The sequence below is a fragment of the Eriocheir sinensis genome, chromosome 2 (assembly GCF_024679095.1).
Source record: "Eriocheir sinensis breed Jianghai 21 chromosome 2, ASM2467909v1, whole genome shotgun sequence".
NCBI classification, from domain to species: Eukaryota; Metazoa; Arthropoda; class Malacostraca; order Decapoda; family Varunidae; genus Eriocheir; species Eriocheir sinensis.
Window position 1 is genome coordinate 27,922,679 of NC_066510.1, and position 19,285 is coordinate 27,941,963.

Below are 19,285 nucleotides of genomic sequence, written 5' to 3' on the forward strand. Positions count from 1 at the left end.
ACGTGAGAGAAAAAACGGTGCAGATAAATATAAGGTATAGGGAGGATGGGATAAGGAAAGACAGAGAGGAGAGACAATAAAAAATAGATAACTGAAGTAATGGAGATAATTAGAAACGAAGAGAAAAGAAAATTGAGGAAAACTTGGAAACACGATATTGAGGAGGAGGAGGAGGAGGAGGAGGAGGATGGAGAAGAGGAAAACTTGTACGAATAGAAAGAAAATTATAAATAAAAAAGATTAAGATGAAAATAATGAAGAAAGGAGGAAAAGCAGCTGAGAGGAAATTATTAAAGAGAAGAGGAAATGAAGAAGACTTGAGGGAGGGAGAGAAACGGAGGAGGAAGAGAAACAAAAGAGGAGGAGGAGGTGGAGGAGGAAGAAGATTAGAACATACAATTACCTCGTTATGCTGTCTGTTCACTCTCTGACCCTCGGATGCGACCACTTCACAACGCCACGACAACAGACACGACCCTCTCTCTCTCTCTCTCTCTCTCCCACCCACACAACCCGTATCACTTTCTCTCACTTTGCATCTCTCACTCATACTCTCATTACTATTTTCCTTCTGTTTTTGTTTTGTTTTATTTAGTCTTTCTTTTACTTTATCTCATTCTAGCTTCGTCCTCCTAATATGGTTATCACAGTATGTCTTTTGTTATACTTCATTTTTTTTTTCTTTTCTCTTTTGTATTCCTTGTTTTCTCTATTAATCTGTACTTTTAGCGTTCTCTTCATCTTCCTCCTTTTTTTTTTTTTGTCCTTGTCTCGCTTATCTTCTTCACTTTCATTGTTCCTTCTTCAGTATCTCTCTTCTTACTTTTCTTATTGCGTAAATATGAAGGTCTCTCTCTCTCTCTCTCTCTCTCTCTCTCTCTCTCTCTCTCTCTCTCTCTCTCTCTCCTTATCCAGTCTTCTTTCACTCTGCACAACATCTCTCACATCCTCGGTTCGTATTGAGAGGCTCGTCATACTTATATATTCATTCACCGCCGCCTCCTTATTTGATCTTCTCCAGTCTCGTATCGTCCATCATTATTCTCTCTCTCTCTCTCTCTCTCTCTCTCTCTCTCTCTCTCTCTCTCTCTCTCTCTCGCATTAGTCATCACCACTAGAGGACCCACATCTCCACCTCTTCCCTCCCTCCCTCACACACACACACACACACACACACACGACTGAGGTAGAAGAATGTCAAGCAACACGGTCTTGTGAACAGGGAAGAAAGAAGTGAAGGTCGCTTGTTGGCAGGCAGAGATTCTCGTAGGTGCGTGCTCCGGAAGACGAAACAGAGAGAAGGAAGATGGGAAGGAAAGAAAATACAGAAGTGAGCTATGACGAGAGAATAAACAATCCATAACTTTAGAACATGGAAACTTACTAGCATGAAGACGAAATGGAAAGAAGGAAAATGGGAAATATGGAAAATAAATACAGAAATGAACAAGGACGAGAGAACGAAACCCATAACCCAAGAACATCGGAAGAATTATTATCACGAAAGGGAAGTAGAAGGAAGTAAATATGGAAAGAAAATACAGAAATAAACAAGGACGGAAGAACGAAACCCATAACCTTAGAACATCGGAAGAATCATTATCAGGGAGACGAAATGGAGAGAAGGAAAATGGGAAGTAAAGGAAGGAAAGGCAGATATGAACAACGACGAGAGAACAAACAACTCCATAAACTTAGAACATCGAAAAAAAATATATGGGGTCTCTGTAAGCTGACCGTGCCTGGTGGAGCTCAAAAGGAAGACTGAAAATGCGAAGAAAAACTACAGTAAAAAATAATGTAGAGCAAACAAATAAACCTTGTCTGGTTGCGTAAAAAAAAAAAAAAAAAAAAACCCCGTCTAGTCGAGAAAGAAAAAAAAAAGTGAAAAATTCTAGTCGATGATAAATAAACATACAAGTTGGACAAAGCCTGATTGGAAAATAAAATACACTGCAAACAATCGACAATTAACTCTCCATTGTAATCACCGCATAGACGAAAGGAATATGAAGGCCAGAGATGAAGAGAATAGCAAGGTTAAAAAGATATGCACAGACTTTTCCTCTAAATAAAAAAAATAAAAAATAGTATACTGAAATAAACAATGATGAATGATAGAGATAGATAGGTTAGCACTAACATCATTATAGCAGCGTAAGATGAAAATAGCAAGTTAGTAAATAGAAAAACTGACTGCCCCCGATAAAGAAAGGCGAAATGACAAGCACTAAAGATAAGTACCATGGCATTATCGAACAAAAATAGCACGAACAAATACACATATAACCTGGAAACGAATCAATTCAGCGCGCCATAAAGCTAATCACCAACGAGAAGCAGGTGGATGGGTATACAAAGCTTAGTCATAACCTTATTACAAGTGTCCCACAAATTTCTATGCCAAAAGGTTGTAAAGTGTGGCGAGGTGAGGCAAGAAAGGTGAGGTGAGGTGAGTCAGGTAATGTGGGTGGTGGAGGTGGAGGTGGAGGTGGTGAGAGTGATCAGTGTGAGTGTGGACTTGCCCGCCTACTGTCGTGTGTGTGTGTGCATGTTAGTGGTGTTGTCGGTGGTGTTGTTACCGTCAAGATGGTGAGTTTTACTGTGGCTTTTGTTCACGGTGTTGTGGTGGTGGTGGTGGCGGTGGTGAATTGAGTGTGAAGATGGGTGGTTTTCATATATATATATATATATATATATATATATATATATATATATATATATATATATATATATATTTATCTCTCTCTCTCTCTCTCTCTCTCTCTCTCTCTCTCTCTCTCTCTCTCTCTCTCTCTCTCTCTCTCAATCTGTTTTTCTATTACAACCGGAAATATGCCAGGTTGACATTGAATTGTTTGTTTGTTCGTGTGTGTGTGTGTGTGTGTGTGTGTGTGTGTGTGTGTGTGTGTGTGTGTATCCTCGCCGCGGCTTTCCCCAGACACACACAGCTGAGGGGGAAAAAATAAACGTACAGTGGTGTATAGCGGCCATACGTGATGTTCCCATTCTCTCTCTCTCTCTCTCTCTCTCTCTCTCTCTCTCTCTCTCTCTCTCTCTCTCTCTCTCTCGAGGCCAGGTTAACTGTATATTTCATGGGGAAAAAAGGAAACTTACAAATCACGGTGGAATTTTTTTTCGAGACCAGACGAACATGATTTCCAGTCACGAGAGATTACGTCCACTGAGAAACGTAAACAACGATAGAGATGAATGAGTCCGCTCTTAAAATACAAATACACGCCTTCATTTTCCCTTCATCTGTTGATTAACGTAATATTGCAATCTATTAAACACTGACTTCGAATTTGTATAAAAAGAAAAATGTGAAGAGGCGTCAGCGGTTTAATGTTCGTAAGAAAGGCAAGATCGTGAGTGGTAACAACTTTAGGGCCTCACCTCACACGCCCCGCTACACACCGGTACCGGCCTGGGCATGAGAATAGTCAACGCCAACTTTACTGGATACAAGATTATACACCCGAGCGTCCGTATGGTGCTGCCAGAGGAGAAGGAAATGAGCGTCTGTTAGTCCGGGCACAGGTTCCCGTTACCATGAGTCGCCTTCACTCACTCATTCTCACTCTCCATTCTTCTCTCGTTTTTCTTTTGTAGACTTAACAGCAGTATTGTTTTAGATGGCCATGACAAAGTGAACGATTTTTTTCTCCATATTTAGGATGTTATGATTGCGTACTTCGTTAAACTCCAAAGGACGTGTTTTTCTTTTCATTTTGCGGTAATATCCGAAAAGGAAATTGACGCCGATCAAGTTTACTAATTGACGGTAACATGAGGATCATATCAGTCTTATAAAGTTAACGAAACATCGACAGTCACACCGGAGGGTCACAGTGAAGCGGGAAGAGAACAGCTGAAGTTCGCGTCGCGGTGTCTAACAATAACGAAACAAATTACGAGATGGAAAAAAATCTAAGCACAATGGAAGTTATTGGTGAACGAGGTGAAAGTGGATCGGTGACCACGCCTCACCTGGACGAGACCTTGCTTGTGCTTGCGAGGAGAGGGGAGAGGGGGAGAGATAGCTAAGAAATCTGGTCTTCTTGTACAGTCTGATGAAGCAAACTAGGTGCATGTCGAGGGATTAATGGACGGCAGTGACAGGAGTGCGTTGAAGGCTTAATTATTGTTTTCATGGCCACTCTGTACATGCAGGAGCGTGTGAGTGGCATCGAGAAAGCAGGCCGATGGTAACCTTGTTCATAATGCCGAAAGAAAATCAAATTACCTTGCTATAGACCTTAAAATTTGACAACCTCACATATGGGATAGGAAAAAGACAACTTCCCCGCGTGTTTGTGAGCGAGGGCGAAATGCAAGTTTGACATGCATGGGAAGAAAAATCAAATTCATGGTAAGGAACGAAAACAGAAAACTAACCACATTGAGTGTGTGTGACGGAAATAAAAGCAAATGCCACCTTTTGTGTGTGGGAGAAAATAAATAAGTAAGATTGTGTATGTGTGGCAGACTGGCATGAGTAAACAGCAAACAACGACATCATAGAGACGTAAGGTCCGTGTGGGAGTGAGCGTGCCCGAACTCTCCGCCGCCCACAGCCCCACAACCCTTTGAGGCCATTGTCTGCCTTGTATAGGCCAGCTGACCAGACCCTTGCCCGTCACTCTGCTGACGTTACTCGGCTCGCTTCGTTACGATCCTGCCCATATTAGCTTCCAGAAAGAAACGAAGGGAGATGAAAAAGAAAACTAAAATTATAGTACCACAGTGACCTAAAATCGTACACGAATGAATAAAAAACTTTAAAAAATACTTGAACTGTAAATAATTGAATATTTCACGGCTCTTCGTTGGACTTATTTTTCACTTGCGTTGCCTATTTTTTTTTCAATCATGCATCATTATATGGATGAGGTTGCTAGGTGAAGCTTATTTGTTTGTTTGTATTTTGAAGCCCAAAGCCAAGAGTGCTGGACGGAGGCCTCAGCCGATCACCCGCGCGATACAAGATGGAAAAGTGCACGAGGGGCGCGAGATTGATGCCCACCAGCTGGATCGATGAAATGCTGTTAATCGTCACTTTCAGTTGTAGTGATACGTTTAAGGCTGATTGTGTCAGGACTCACTTGACAACTTTAATGATTTCTTTTGTTTTAATATTTCCATGATTGTTTTAACATTTTCTTGACCTCCTTTGCGAGCAGTTGTGCTGTTGACTCAGCGGCCCCAGGCTGCTGCAGGCATTGCGAGCGTGTGCAATGTGCATGTTGACATTAAGGCCACGCCTGTGCCATTACTTGTGCCCTCGTCTGCAGAAAGAGCAAGGTCGGGATTTACTGGTGAAAGGCGCCAATGACATAAACCCAATATCGAAGTTTACTGGTCTTCTTTTGTCACCTGGTCCCGGGTGACGCGGATGAGGAATTCAAGCGAGGTGTCCATTATTTTCACATGAAAGAGGAGAAAGTACTGGTGGCTTAAGATCATGGTCATGGTAGTTCTGGACGTACCACAAACAACAGGCAAAGAACAAAACATATTACCTCTGAAGGGTACATCGTGCGAGGAAGGAAAACTCGCATGAAGACGATGCCAAAGATCAACATTGTGTTAACTGCCCCCTTCCTCAGTTTGCCACGGGTCAAGTTTAATTAAACCTAGAACTTTTCATACCAAGAGCAATTTAATACTGGAAAAGTCCGAGTCCACCTGAAGCATCTGTGCTGGAGGGTACAGGCAGGTGGTGGAGGAGAGGGACTACACATAAACAGGTGGTGTGAGGGAGAGGAGCAGCAGCAGCTTTGGCAGGAGCTTGCTTGACCGTCCTCTCCCTCAGGGCCACACTTTCACCCCTCGAACGGGTCTTCCCCTCTCGCGCGGGCGTCAGCTGGTCTGCCGTGTAGGTACAAAAAGATAACAAGATAAACCCATTTGGCGAGACGGGCGAAGGGATTTAAGGCGAGGTACGTGTGAGAAAGAACAGATGCAAACGCTCCTCGCGAATTACGGTAATGAGAGTGAATGAGGCGTAATCTGAGGGAGACTCGAAGGCACTCAACAAAAACGGCGACAATAGCGCTAGGAACACCGGCAGCGGCATCGAGTGGGTCAGACACACGGCAGCTGCGGCACCGTTAGCATGCACGCAGCGGCAGGTGGTCAGAAGGGCCTGTCAGATCGTGGGTACAGTAGCCGAATTGACGGTGACCTGGACTGCCCTCATATACTGGGACATCCTCGAGACCTCTTATGATATGCACGACTCCTTCACTAACCTACTCACTCACGTCTTTGCTATGACATTTACGAGACCCATTCACTTATTTTTGCCTTCTTTATAACATTTACGAGACCCATTCACTTATTTTTGCATTTACAAGACCCATTCACGTATTCTTGTCTTCATTATAACATTTACAAGACCCATTCACGTATTCTTGTCTTCATTATAAAATTTACGAGACCCATTCACTCACTCACATCTTCATAATAACATTCACTCACCCACTCAAACACGCCCACACCCACAATACCCTCGCACTCACTCGTCCACTCTCCTCCTCACCATGACTGCCACAAGCCCCATGCACCCTCCTACTCACGCCGGCTGCCCTACATTCTTTTACTTTCTTGAAGACTGAACAAGAACAAAGAAAGAACGGAAAAAATACCACTCAGCAAATACAGATTTTCTTCACGTTTGACGTCATAAACCTCGCGAATATTATATACTTTCTTTTTTTTCTTTTTCACCTTCCTTTCACCGGTTATCGAAGGGAGATTTTGTTTCGATGCTGAATTCACTCTAGCTTGAAAAATAAAATTATACCGTATGTGCCCCCCTCCTCCCCCATCCCCTTCTCTCTTTCTCTCCCTCTCTCTCCGTCTGGTGAGGAAGAAACGTGAGGAAGAAGCGAGGGCTGGATGATGGGGATGGGGAAGGGAGGGAGGCGGGGAAGGAAGGGGGAGGAGTGAGGGGATGAACCTATACGAGCCACCTGTTTTTTCTGCTCCGATTGGCATCTTGGACGGCTGAGGGGATGAACGGAGGAGGGGCCGCGAGAGGCTCCCAGTAAACACGGGTCTCCAGGGTAAAACGGCTCACCCTCCCAACATTAATCTTGATGCAGGGTGTCCAGTCTTATCAGCAGACCAACCGCTGTGGTGTGCTTAAGGCCAAGAATAGAATAGAGGAGTCTGTGTCTGTATTCTTGGGTTTGGGTAAGGGGTGGTCAGGGGAGGGTATAGAATGAGTCTTGGGTTTGGGGTATGAGTAAGACTGTGAGGTATGTGTGAGTAATAAGCGACGCATGCGGTGGGTAAGAGTGAAAATACATTATTGCTTTGTTTCGTACGTAGATAAAATGTCAAATGAGTAAGATGAATGTATTATGTATGAGTAATAGTTATGAGTAAAACAAGGGGTGGGTGAGGGTCAAGACCAGTTTTATATATTTTGTTATACGGAAGTAAGAGGAAGGCTGATGAGGAGGAGGTAGAATGAGCTCGAGTGTGTGGGATGAGAAAGACTATGATGAATGCAGCGTAAGAGTGATAAATGATAAAAAGAGGAGAGGAGTTGGTAAGGGCAAGGAGCAAGATTAGTATCATTTATCATATCAAAGCTGTATTCACGTTCGTCCCCCGCATGAATAAATGTTTATGCATGGACCAAGGCAAGGCAGGGAGGCGGTACACTACCACACAAGTCACATTCACACCCACGCAACATTCTGCAGACCCACCCCTCAACACACACCTCCTCGGGCCCAGACTTGAAGCTGCGGGTGGCGAGTGTCAGTCTTAATACTCGAGAGAGAGAGAGAGAGAGAGAGAGAGAGAGAGAGAGAGAGAGAGAGAGAGAGAGAGAGAGAGAGAGAGAGAGAGAGAGAGAGAGAGAAAGGGGGGAGGAACGGTGCCCTTAGAGCGACCACGGCATATGCTGCTGATGGATGTGTTTAGGTGGAACCGGGCAGCTGCCGTAACATGGAGAAGAAGGAGGAGGAGGAAGATGAGGAGGAGGAGGAAGATGAGGAGGAAGATGAGGAGGAGGAGGAGGAGGAGGAGGGGCTACCACCACCACAACATACAAGCATTCCGCTAACAGCACTCAAAACTCGTGACTGTGTGTGTGTGTGTGTGTGTGTGTTTACGTACGAAGGTGGAGATGCATGCGTGGCCTTGATTACTAATGCATAACGCAAATAAAGGAGTGGAGTTGCAGTTTATGTTAGTTTACAGTTACTTTATGCACTCCCGTAGGCGATCTGGGTCACTCCTAATCATGACTGGCTCGGCGCGGAGAGAAAGGAACTGCGAAATCATGCTAATGAATGCTATCGCGTTATCTTCGAAACACCTATTTTGAAGGGATTATGTATTGTCAGAGAGAGAGAGAGAGAGAGAGAGAGAGAGAGAGAGAGAGAGAGAGAGAGCTAGAGAGCGAGAGAGCTAGAGAGCGAGAGAGCGAGAGCTAGAGAGCTAGAGAGCGAGAGGTGGGGGACGGGGGGAGAGGAGTTCGTATTTACTATTATCCACTAGGTTTTACTGTGGGTTAAAATCCCCACATAAATTCAACGGGAAAACAAACAAACAAAAAATCGCATATCCATCCTTACTATACTTGCTAGTTTTTTTTGTCTCTGGAGGACGAATGCACTAAACTATAAGACCTCAAGGGCAGAGAACAGGCAACGAAAGAAAGAAAAACAACAACGATGATTACATGCATATTTATTATTAGTTAGTGTTATCAAGCTTGCATCGCCTGTTGTCTTGATTCAGAACGATGTTACAGAGGTTTATCAGAAAGTTTTTACGTGGGAGGCAGGTGAGGAAGAGGAGCCAAGCGAAGGTGGTGAAATTATGAGACTCACACGAGAGGCGCCTCACTGCCTCCACCAAAATACTAATGCCTCCTCTCGTGGTCACTGACCCTCCATCGTGGCCAAGGCGTGGAACGGGCCATGGCCAGGGTCGCGCGTGTGTGTGTGTGTGTGTGTGTGTGTGTGTGTGTGTGTGTGTTGCGAGATGGACACACACCGGCTGCCAACAATGGACAATGGGCAAGATAGAGCAGTGAATCGCTTCGCTCGTACAGTGACTTAATCTGAGCGTGGCTTCCTGCGTCTGGTGGTGGTATTGCCTTTGGTGGTCGTGAGGCTGTTGTGTTGCGGTGCGTTAAAGAGGCAAGGTGGTGGTGGTGGCAGCGGTGTTGTCCGAGGTAATGATGGGGGTGAGCTGTGGTGGAGAGGGAAGATGAGGAAGTGAGGGAAGAAGAGAGATGAGGAAGTGTGAGTGTTGCTGGAAGAGGTGTTTTTTAGAGAAGACGGTGACTGTAATGGTGGTGGTGGTGGTGGTGGTGGTGACGGTTTATGTGCCGGCCCCTCACACCTGTTGCATGACACACCTGCACACACACACACACACACACACACACACACACGAAACACTTGTTGCCGTGGGTGATTAAGAGTTTACTTCACACACCTGCATACTACACACACACACACACACACACACACGTCGCCTGTTCACTCACTAACCTAGAAGTCTTCAGCCTCGGCACAACTGTCTTCTCTCCCTTCAGGTTAGAGCACACACACACACACACACACACACACACACACACACACACACACACACACACACACACACACACACACACGGTTGCGGTCCTCGTGCAGTTAGAGAGAATTTTTGATTATCTAAAGTGTGTCGTTAATTACTGGGAAGCGAAAGTACAGTTAATTAGAGATGACAGTCAATTAGAGGGAGGAAAGAAAGAGGAGCGGCATAAATGAAGCGAGAGAGAGAAGGGATTCCTGAACATTATATACATTGTGTGCTGGAAAAGGTGGGCGTGAGAAGTTTGGTAACACTGAGAAGTTATAAAAAAGCAGAGATAATTAAAAAATCATTATTAGTTGATTAAGATCTTACAACAGAAATCCCCGGCGTTGAAATTACAGATAAGAAGCGGTTTAAAAAAATGTATCAATCAAAATCATCTGATAACATGATTTTCACAGCCAAGTTTTACATTCAACGAACCAAAAAAAAAAAAAAAAAATAAATAAATAAATAAATAAATAAAAAAAAAAGAAAAAAAAAATAGCGAGAAAAAATACATAACATTTTATACAAACGGAAATGAATACGAGGGTTCCACTGTGCTCGTTTGCTTGGACGGAAGAAAAGATGTATAGCGCAACAGGACGAAGACTACGAGGACGGCAAAAAAAATGACAGGAAGAGGACGAGGACGAATATCAAGAGGAAAAGAAGGAAAAGGAAGACATGAAAAACAACGATGATGATGAGACGTAAGAACAGATGAATGGGGCAACAGGAAACAGGACGAAGACTACAAATACGGAAAAAAAAAAATAACTGGAAGAAGAGGACGAAGAATAAGAGGAAAAGAGGAAAGCTATGATGCAAAGTACAAGAAAGACATAAAGAAGACAAAGACGAAGAATAAGAAGAAATTAGGAAGGAAAAGAAAGACAGAAAAAAGGAAAATGAAGACAATTTTAATTAATAGAAAAAAGCGATGTTGACACCATTTCTGAGTGCTATGGCGGACATTAATTACACTCTTCCCAGCTTCTGTTCCCGCAAGCACAAAATATCATTAGTTGACGTCGGGAAAGCTTATTAGTATCGGAAAATTGATTCTGATATTCTCTCAGACTTTCGTGTGTGTGTGTGTGTGTGTGTGTGCGGTCGTTTACCACATCCCAGTTATCGCTCACACATCTTTTTTTTTTCTCCCTGACGTTTCCGATAGCCGTTATCATACTAATCTCTGTCTGTCTTTCAGCTACACATAAACATCGCCTTCCTGTCCAATGATTAACTTTCACATAAAATCATCTGCCAGTCCAGTTCAAAGTCAGTCATACGTTCACCATTGCCTGACAGAGGGTGACCACAAAAAAATACACTCTTTTCCTTTTTCCTTTTTTTCCTTCGTTCCACATCCCGTGCCGTGAACAAAGCCCGCCCCTTCGACCCTTTTTTCTACACATAATCGTTCACTTTCACTCTCCGCCTGCTTGTCCCTGATTCTCTGTCCCCCATCTCTCCCTTTCCCTCTTGCTAACCTTGTATAAATGATGCTGCCTGCGTTATCTTTCTTACCAGTCGAGAGAGAGAGAGAGAGAGAGAGAGAGAGAGAGAGAGAGAGAGAGAGAGAGAGAGAATCTTCGTTTTTGTTTCTCTGCCTGTTTTTTTTTTTTTTATATATTCTAGGTAGCGTCCACTAAAGCGAAGCGTGAGGGTTATTATGTCCTAACCGGAAACGATGGGAGGGACATCCGCACTCTCTCTCTCTCTCTCTCTCTCTCTCTCTCTCTCTGTGTGTTGGGTGATGGCAACGGGTGGATGAAGGCGGGAGATAAGATAATTTACATCTACATATCTCACTGTCACTGAGAATACTTGACAAAAATAACATCAACGTAAGGGGACTAGGTGCAATAATTTCCAGATCAAAGAAAACCCCTTTATTTGTATCAGTTAGAGCAGACGTAGAACACAGGTAGCGAGATAACATGAAAACCTTAGCCGGAGCAGAATGAAGTAACGTATATCAACATCAGACAGCGAAATGGAAAACGTTGGAAATTAAGTGTCAATACCCGGCAGTGGACTAATTACGACTGCTAATGAAGGGAGTAAATACGTGTCTAAGCCATTAAAAAGGTTCGTTAGTTTGGTAAAGTTTGTACAAATTTTAAATGTGACTCTTTGGCAGTGATGATGGAGGGGATGGAGGGGGAAGGAACGGGGGGAATCCTTGGGGGCAATAGGCTCTGGGCGTTGAGAGGGGAGACTGAAGAAAAAGAAGTAGCAGGGAAGCGGGAAGAGAAACGAACAGAGAGAGGGAGAGGGGGAGTGGATGAACAAGTAGGAAGGACTTGTTCGGGGTGAAGGGAAAGTGGAGAAGAGACAAGTTTGACGGGGTGAGTGGAACATGGAGAGGAGTAACAGTGGAAGGAAGGGAGAAGGGAGATGAGAGGAGTAGGCAGAGGGTGATGAGTGAAGGGAGCTGATAGAAGTTAAATAGGAGTGGGTGTAGTAGAGAGGAATGGAAAAGGGGGAGTGTAGAAGGGAGTATAGAGCAGATAATAATAGGGAAGGGGGAAAGGTGAAGGGAGAAGAGCAGCAATAGGGGGAAGGTGGAGGACAGGAGGGAGTTTCAGGGGAGTGACTAGAGAAGGGAGCGAAGAGGAGTGGTCAGACTAAGACAGAGAGGAGAAAAGGAGTTACACGGGGATGAGAGGCAAAGGGAGGGTAGAGGATGAACAGGGGAGTGAGTGGGGAAGGGAGCAGAGATGAGGAGTGGTTAGGGCAAGACAGAGAGGAGAAAGGAGGAGTTACAGGGGAATGAGTGGCAAAGGGAGGGGAGAGGATGAACAGGGGAGTGAGTGGGGAAGAGTAAAAGGAGGAGGAGGAGGGGGGGCACGCCGGGGTGGGGGGTATAATCAGGGTGTGTCAGCGAGAGACGAGAAGTGTTTATCAGAAGTGAGGATGTCACCGCCAGACGTCAGGTAGAGCACAGACCCACTGGTGTGTAGGCTGTCCCGGCACACTCTGGCTCCCTGTCGCTCCCTCCATCACCACCATCTTCACCATCACCACCAGTAGCTTGTGAACGTCCCGCAGCAAGCAGTGATTCCGCAGTAAGATCTAGACAGTTACTTAGCTTTTAATCAGTTAACGCAGATGCCATTGAACCCGTGTGAGTATACGTGATTGCTGCTGAGTGTCTTACGGTGCTGTGTACTTAGTGACATTTATCTGCCGGTAACTGATATCGCTTTTCGAATGAGGGCTTTCGCGTGATCGTTATTCCCGCAATATGATTTTTGCGAATACTTAAAAGAAAAGAGAAAATTATGAAGCAATACGCCAATGAAAAGCTCAAGTTAGATTGTTCGTTCGTTTCATAAAAAGAAGGAAAAAGTGCAACGCAGGGAATTAAGAACCGGTTTTAATATCTCAAGTGTTCTGCCGGTGTTCGTGCAAGTGTTGTGAACGCCACTGAACTTTCCCGGTGATGTTCCTGAAATCGGGTTAGGAAATGTGGGTCGTGCAAAAGAACTCGACTTCTAAGCTGTGCGGCGAGGAACGAAGCGACAGATGGGCGGGGTCGGGGCTGGCAGGCTGGTAGGCAAACGAGAAGCAGGTGAATAAAGCGGAGGAAAGGAGGAGGAGGAAGAAGGAGAAGGAATAGACAAATGGAAGTCAAGCAGATTGAGATTAGCGAGTGATGGGAGGGGGGATCGATCGCAAAGGAAGGAAGGAAGGAAGAAGTAATAAGGCGGAGTGAGGGGGGGAGATAAGAGAGCCTACCGAAGAAGGGAAAGAAAGGCGTTTACGTGGACATTTAAGAAAAGGAAGGAAGGACTAACAGAGGGGTGGAACAAATGAATGAAGAGAGAGAAAAGCACATACAAGGATACTGGTGAATAGAGGAAGTTGTGTGAGGAAAAGGGTAAAGGAAGGCGAATACGTGAACATTAAGAAAAGGAAGGAAGGACTAACAGAAGGGTGGAATAAAGGAATGGAGAGAGAGAAAAGCACATACAAGGATGCTGGTGAATAGAGGAAGTTGCGTGAGAAAAAAGGTAAAGGAAGGCAAACGTAGACATTAAGAAAAGGAAGGAAGGACTAACAATAGGGTGGAATAAAGGAATGGAGAGAGAGAAAAGCACATACAAGGATGCTGGTGAATAGAGGAAGTTGCGTGAGAAAACGGTAAAACGGAACTAAAGGAGGTTACTGAAAGAAACTAATGCAGATACACGAGTTTTCTGAAGCGACAAGCCGGCAAGCAGTCCCACATATGGCCATGATATAAATATAATGCCTGGAGCAATTATTTATATTTTTGTATGAAGTTAAGTAGCATGCGGAGGTGTACTTTGACACAGTATCATTATCTAAGAAGCTCTGAAACTGAACTCCAGAAAAATAACCCTTACAGTTTATATATTACAAGCCACAACTCAACAATAATTTCTTCGCTTTGTTGAACTGGCTCATAAAACAACACGCGTCGAAAACAAGAATCATTTGTTATAGCATTTCCAGGGAAGTTAATTTCAATACGTTCTCTTCATGGTAAGGCAACAGATACAGCTCTCTAAGGTACAGAACGCCATACGGAATTAATAGATACCATAAGCAGCGCGCGTGATATTTTAGTTCTGAATGATGGAAGTTTGTGATTATTTACTTACCTTTTATTTCTTATTATGTTCTATCAATTTCACTTATTATTATCATACATTTGAGAGAGAGAGAGAGAGAGAGAGAGAGAGAGAGAGAGAGAGAGAGCGTGATCGAGGGAGGTGTGTGGAGATGAAGTGTGTAGCTACGGCAGATGTAAGACCCCCCCCCTTAAGTGCCATCACGCTTGCTCTCTCTCTCTCTCTCTCTCTCTCTCTCCTTATAAGGTCCTACGTTCGTTATGAAACATTAATACATCCAAGTCTTCGGGTCAACAAACTAGTAGACAATGTGTGTGTGTGTGTGTGTGTGTGTTCACGTGGATTGTCTTTACCATTATTATATAGCTTTACTAACGTCATTATTGTTTTTAGCATTATTATTATTATTTTCAGGTGATGTCCATGACGCAGATCGACCGAGATGGACTTCGTGATGCCTACAGCGAAGTCCGCGATGACAAGTCCGACATTAACTGGTGAGTCTCGTATACGTATGACTGACAGACCCAACCGAAAAGGCAAAGGTCGGTAATATCAAACGCTTCCTCCTCTCACACCAACTACTTCCTCAGGCCGAAAAGGAGATCAGTCGGGTTCTAATGAGCGTGGGTTGTAGGTTTATGGTACAGAAGAAGGGTCAAACTACTACCAGGGTTATAAATCTACCCTTGGAAATGCTCAAAACTCCTATACGAAAGCCTTGTCATATGTGCGTGGCCTACTTGGGCGTCGAAATGTTTAAGAATATGGCTCAAGAGATGGAATGGTGGCCGAAGAGGTATATAAAAAGAGATACTTATAGAGAGGAGTCCAGCGAATAGGTACGGATTTGGAGACGTGTAAACTTAATGACAGACAGGCACACAAACGCAGATAGCCAGACAAATGAGTAAATGATAGATACACAGACAGGACACTTAGGTTGGTCGTTGCTCTTGTTGGTCTATCTGTATCCGGTCTACTTTTCCGTCTTTTTTCTAATGCTCTCTCTCTCTCTCTCTCTCTCTCTCTCTCTGCTCTAAAATCACACTTCCATTCATTTTCCGTCAGTTTTCCTTCACTCTCCGCTCATTGCCTATTATACCTTCTGACTTACGGAGAGAAATAAGGAAAGGTGACGAGAGCAAACCAAACAAACAAACAAACAATATTACGCAAACTGGAACGCAACTATAACGTCCACAGCGCAACAAATAAATTAACCAAAAAAGACAACGTGTTGGAGCTCTTATATAATTAAATCCATGCGAGGGCTCTTACTAAACATCTTAACCCTCTCTTTTCTTCCTCTTCTTCAGTGTTTTATGTGGCTTGTTTCCTTCATCGCGAAAATTGATTGAAAAAAAAGAAGTTTGCGTTTTTATGGGAGCCAATGAGCAGTTTTCTGGCGTCTGAATGAAGGACAACCGAACAGGATCAATAAATAAGGTCGAGCAGTACATTAGTGGGGCAGAGAGGGTGACGTCACACGGGGAGGGGGGCAGTAGGAGGAGGAGGAGGAGGAGGGATACTGAGGGTGGAGAGAGAAGGGAAGTGGGGGAGAAGGGAGCAGACAGCCACCCCGCCCTCTGACTCACCCACTCACACTCCCCTGACAAACACACACACACACACACTTGAGTCACTGAGCCAGAGCGGAGATCCAAGCCTACCCTGATTTTGGTGTAAGCTACGGACGTTTACGAAAGTCCTGTTGACGATGAACGATACCTATTGGCCTTTTGCCGCTCCTAAACCCAATTCATGGCGCAGCACTCTGATCCAGGAGCCATTAAGTCTTAAAGTTTGGAGTTTGATGCCCCCCCCCCCCCACCTGGGCCAATATGAAAGGGGATCAGCCTCATAATCTTAATCACTAGAGTGACTAGACAATAAATAAGGTTACCGAGGAAGCTTTACCTACAAAGGGTTGACATCACTTTTAAGAGAGAGAGTGACTGACAGCCTGCATCATACTAAAATGGTCATGTTGGTGGGGGACACGTCACCTACCTACCTCCCCACCCCCACCCCACTGTCGTTGCCTTAATCTGGTAAAAGTGTTACATTAACCACGCAACTTTTCGTTTGAATTGAAGTTTATGTGAAACAAAGGTAAAATTACATCAGGAACCATTTGAAATTAACTGATCAAAGCTGATCCATCATCCACCCATCTTCCTCCTCTTGGGTTAGAATTTATTTTCCTTCCCATTCACTCTTCACTAACTCGATACTTATGGTGGCGGTGTCTTGCAGGGCGGTCTTCAAGTACGAGGGCAGCCAGGTGATGGTGGCAGCCAAGGGCGAGTCCTTTGATGACTTCAAGGCACAGTTCGGTGAGGATGAGCGAGCATTCGCCTACATCCGTCTGCAGGTAATGGGACACTGACTGCTCAGGGCACTGTTTCTGATTTATTTTGTTATACTTATTTACTGGAAATTCGCTTATTCATTTAACATACTTAAGCAACTTTACCTTTACTTTAGTTAATTTCATATTCTCTTCATAAGATTTCTAGGGCAGTATGTCTGCATGGAAGTTTAGTTTTCTAATGCCTTTTGTATCAGTACACTGAACTTGATTATCTTATTTGCAAGTGCATTTCAATTGGTTTATCCACTATTGAATTTATCTAAGGTTCCAATGGGTCATGAAGACAAATTTGTTTCTAGTGATTCTAACCTCTCGGGTTCTGGCTGCCCACAACTAACAGTCAGCCCAATCTCTGATCTAGATTGGTTGGAGTGGGGTCTGTAACCCCTTCCCGTATGACTATAATCCCTGCCTGAGTCAATATGGAAGAAGCCATGGTCAAGGATCCCATTGAATTCTAGACCCAGTTTTGCATTTGTTGTTTGCTCAGATCTGTTCAATGTGCTTAACATCCTTGAGGATATTGAAGAACTGTGGAATACATTCAAATGTAAAACTCTCTAAGCTACAAAGGAGTGCAATGAAGATCACCTGAGGTTTGCCTTATGAGACAGTTGAAAATATTGAGAAGTTGTACAGCTATGCTTGTTGGGAATCAGGAACAATAGAGGGCTCCATGTCACAAAGGACTAGAGATCTCCTGAGGAGAGACAAGGAGTACTGTGTCAAGAGTTTAATGGAGGATATTGAGGGTCATCTCCATGCATATTACGTAGGACTTGCTAATCAAGCCCTGAGGAAACTCCACTCCAAGCTATCTGATCAGTGGATAGTTGTCTCATGTCATACATGGTTGGGCAGAGAGCTTGTTGGGCTGAGTGCTGTCCGCAGCTGTACATGACTTGTGCAGAGGATCCCCCAGGGATGGAATCAAGAGTGAGTGAGGAAATGAGCAAATGTTAGTAATGTTCTTTGCTAACAGTTTCTTACTTTTTTTTATACTCCTTGTACAATGTGGTCCTGAATGGTAGTAAACTCTTAACGTATGTCCTCTTGCAACAGACTGGGGATGAGATGAGCAAGCGGTCAAAGTTCCTCCTGGTGACGTGGGTTGGGCTGGGTGTTTCTCCCATCAAGAAAGCAAAGATGTCCACAGACAAGGCACTTGTCAAGGAGATCTTAGCTGTAAGTTCTGTTTTTTGTGCTGACTGATTCCCAAGTGAATTGTTCTTTCTTAAACTGTTCAGCATTTCACATAAAAATCTGTTCAAATGAAAAATCCACTGATTCATTGCCCTTTACTTTCCCAAAGTATATTTCTCCTCACCTTCACTGCTATGCTGTCTTTCATTGTTTGCCCTTTTCTTATGCTCTAAAAGGAAAGAGTCAAGACTCCAAATCTTTTCTACCCATCTTACTTACAGTTGTTCCGTCTCTTGCAGAACTTTGCAGTCGAGCTGACATTGGAGAGTTTATCAGAGTTGGACCAGGATGCCTTCAGGCAGGAGCTTATCAAGGCTGGTGGGGCCAACTATGGGACAGGTATCCGCGAGTAGCCCATTAGTGCCTAGGCACTGACTGGGTCAAGGGGCAACAGTGGGGCCTTGTGCATCATGAATCTAGCCAAGACGTTCAACCCTTGACTAGATCTATGGGATCTTTCCATCTGGGTAATTTATACTTAGTCCAGCTGCACGTATGCCCTTGCAACTCATATTTTTCAAAGGAATCAGTTGTTAGACTTGATGCAGATGGAGCATCACACATTAATAGAATGTAATGTAATCCCAGATGCATTGGGTTGTTTATCCAAGGTCCTAGTGGAGTCCTGTGGCATCGACAGTCAGGGCTGTTAACTTCTTAGCTCTAAGGATGAATCATTTTCTTGTGGGTTCAGCATTTTCACTTCCAAACAACTACAATGCTCCCATTCCTAATCCCTCCTCTGTCAGTCAGATTCGGGGCACAATATTACTTTCATTGATAGCTGGTTTACCCAAGTTCTAAACAACATTTACCCAAACATATCCTAAAAAAAGTAATATTTCACAACCAGTATATCTAGCTCACTGGCATGGATTTATAAGATCTTTTAAAATATTTATTTATTTTCTGTTATTTTCAAAATGAGCTGCAACAAGTTAGGGACAATGTCAGACCTGTAGCTTAGATCTTACATTAGTGGCTCCATGGACCGAATGTCTGTTGATAACTCAAGTAGTTGAGATTATGATGCCACCTAACAGTTATTTTTTATAAGCAAATACCTGTCCTAGTTCTTATATAGAAATTCTTGTTTTGTACTGATGAAATGGAAGAAATGAAAACTGTAATTCAGTGCTATAAGTAAAGTAGACTACTATTTGTCATTTTAATTACTCCTATTTTTCACCTTCATCTGCCACACAGCTTCATCAGAACCTTAATTGGAACAAATTAAGACCAAATATTAGGGGAATAATTATGTTTCGGTGTTGTGACGGGATGAAATGAGAAGTAAGGAGATTGGGTTAATCATAATACACCAAGTTGGTCTTGACATGTGATGATAACACTGAATGGTAAGTCATTGAAGAAAAAAAGTATTTTGTTCACGTGAGGGTGCGGGGTGGCTGGAGGAACAATGGTCAGATGGATTTAAAACGATGAGTAATACATGATAAAAAGGAGTTCATGAACATTTCATACAGTAATCAGACCTCCA

The 19,285-nt window shown here is 43.7% G+C and overlaps 1 protein-coding gene across 4 annotated transcripts in view; it reads left to right on the forward strand.

Annotated features, from left to right (window-relative positions):
• LOC127002132 (coactosin-like protein) overlaps positions 1–18,943 on the forward strand; it is a 27,658-nt gene extending 8,715 nt beyond the window's left edge. For 2 of the 4 annotated variants that reach the window (XM_050867747.1, XM_050867728.1), the window contains exons 2-5: positions 14,619–14,701; positions 16,464–16,581; positions 17,644–17,766; positions 18,024–18,943. In XM_050867747.1, coding sequence (XP_050723704.1) covers positions 14,622–14,701; positions 16,464–16,581; positions 17,644–17,766; positions 18,024–18,137 — 435 coding nt within the window. In that variant the 5' untranslated portion in view covers positions 14,619–14,621 and the 3' untranslated portion in view covers positions 18,138–18,943. Of the gene's footprint in view, positions 1–2,490; positions 2,593–12,502; positions 12,672–14,618; positions 14,702–16,463; positions 16,582–17,643; positions 17,767–18,023 lie in introns of those variants that run through there. The other 2 variants (XM_050867739.1, XM_050867746.1) reach the window with 2 other exon arrangements.
• The last annotated feature ends 342 nt before the right edge of the window (positions 18,944–19,285 follow it).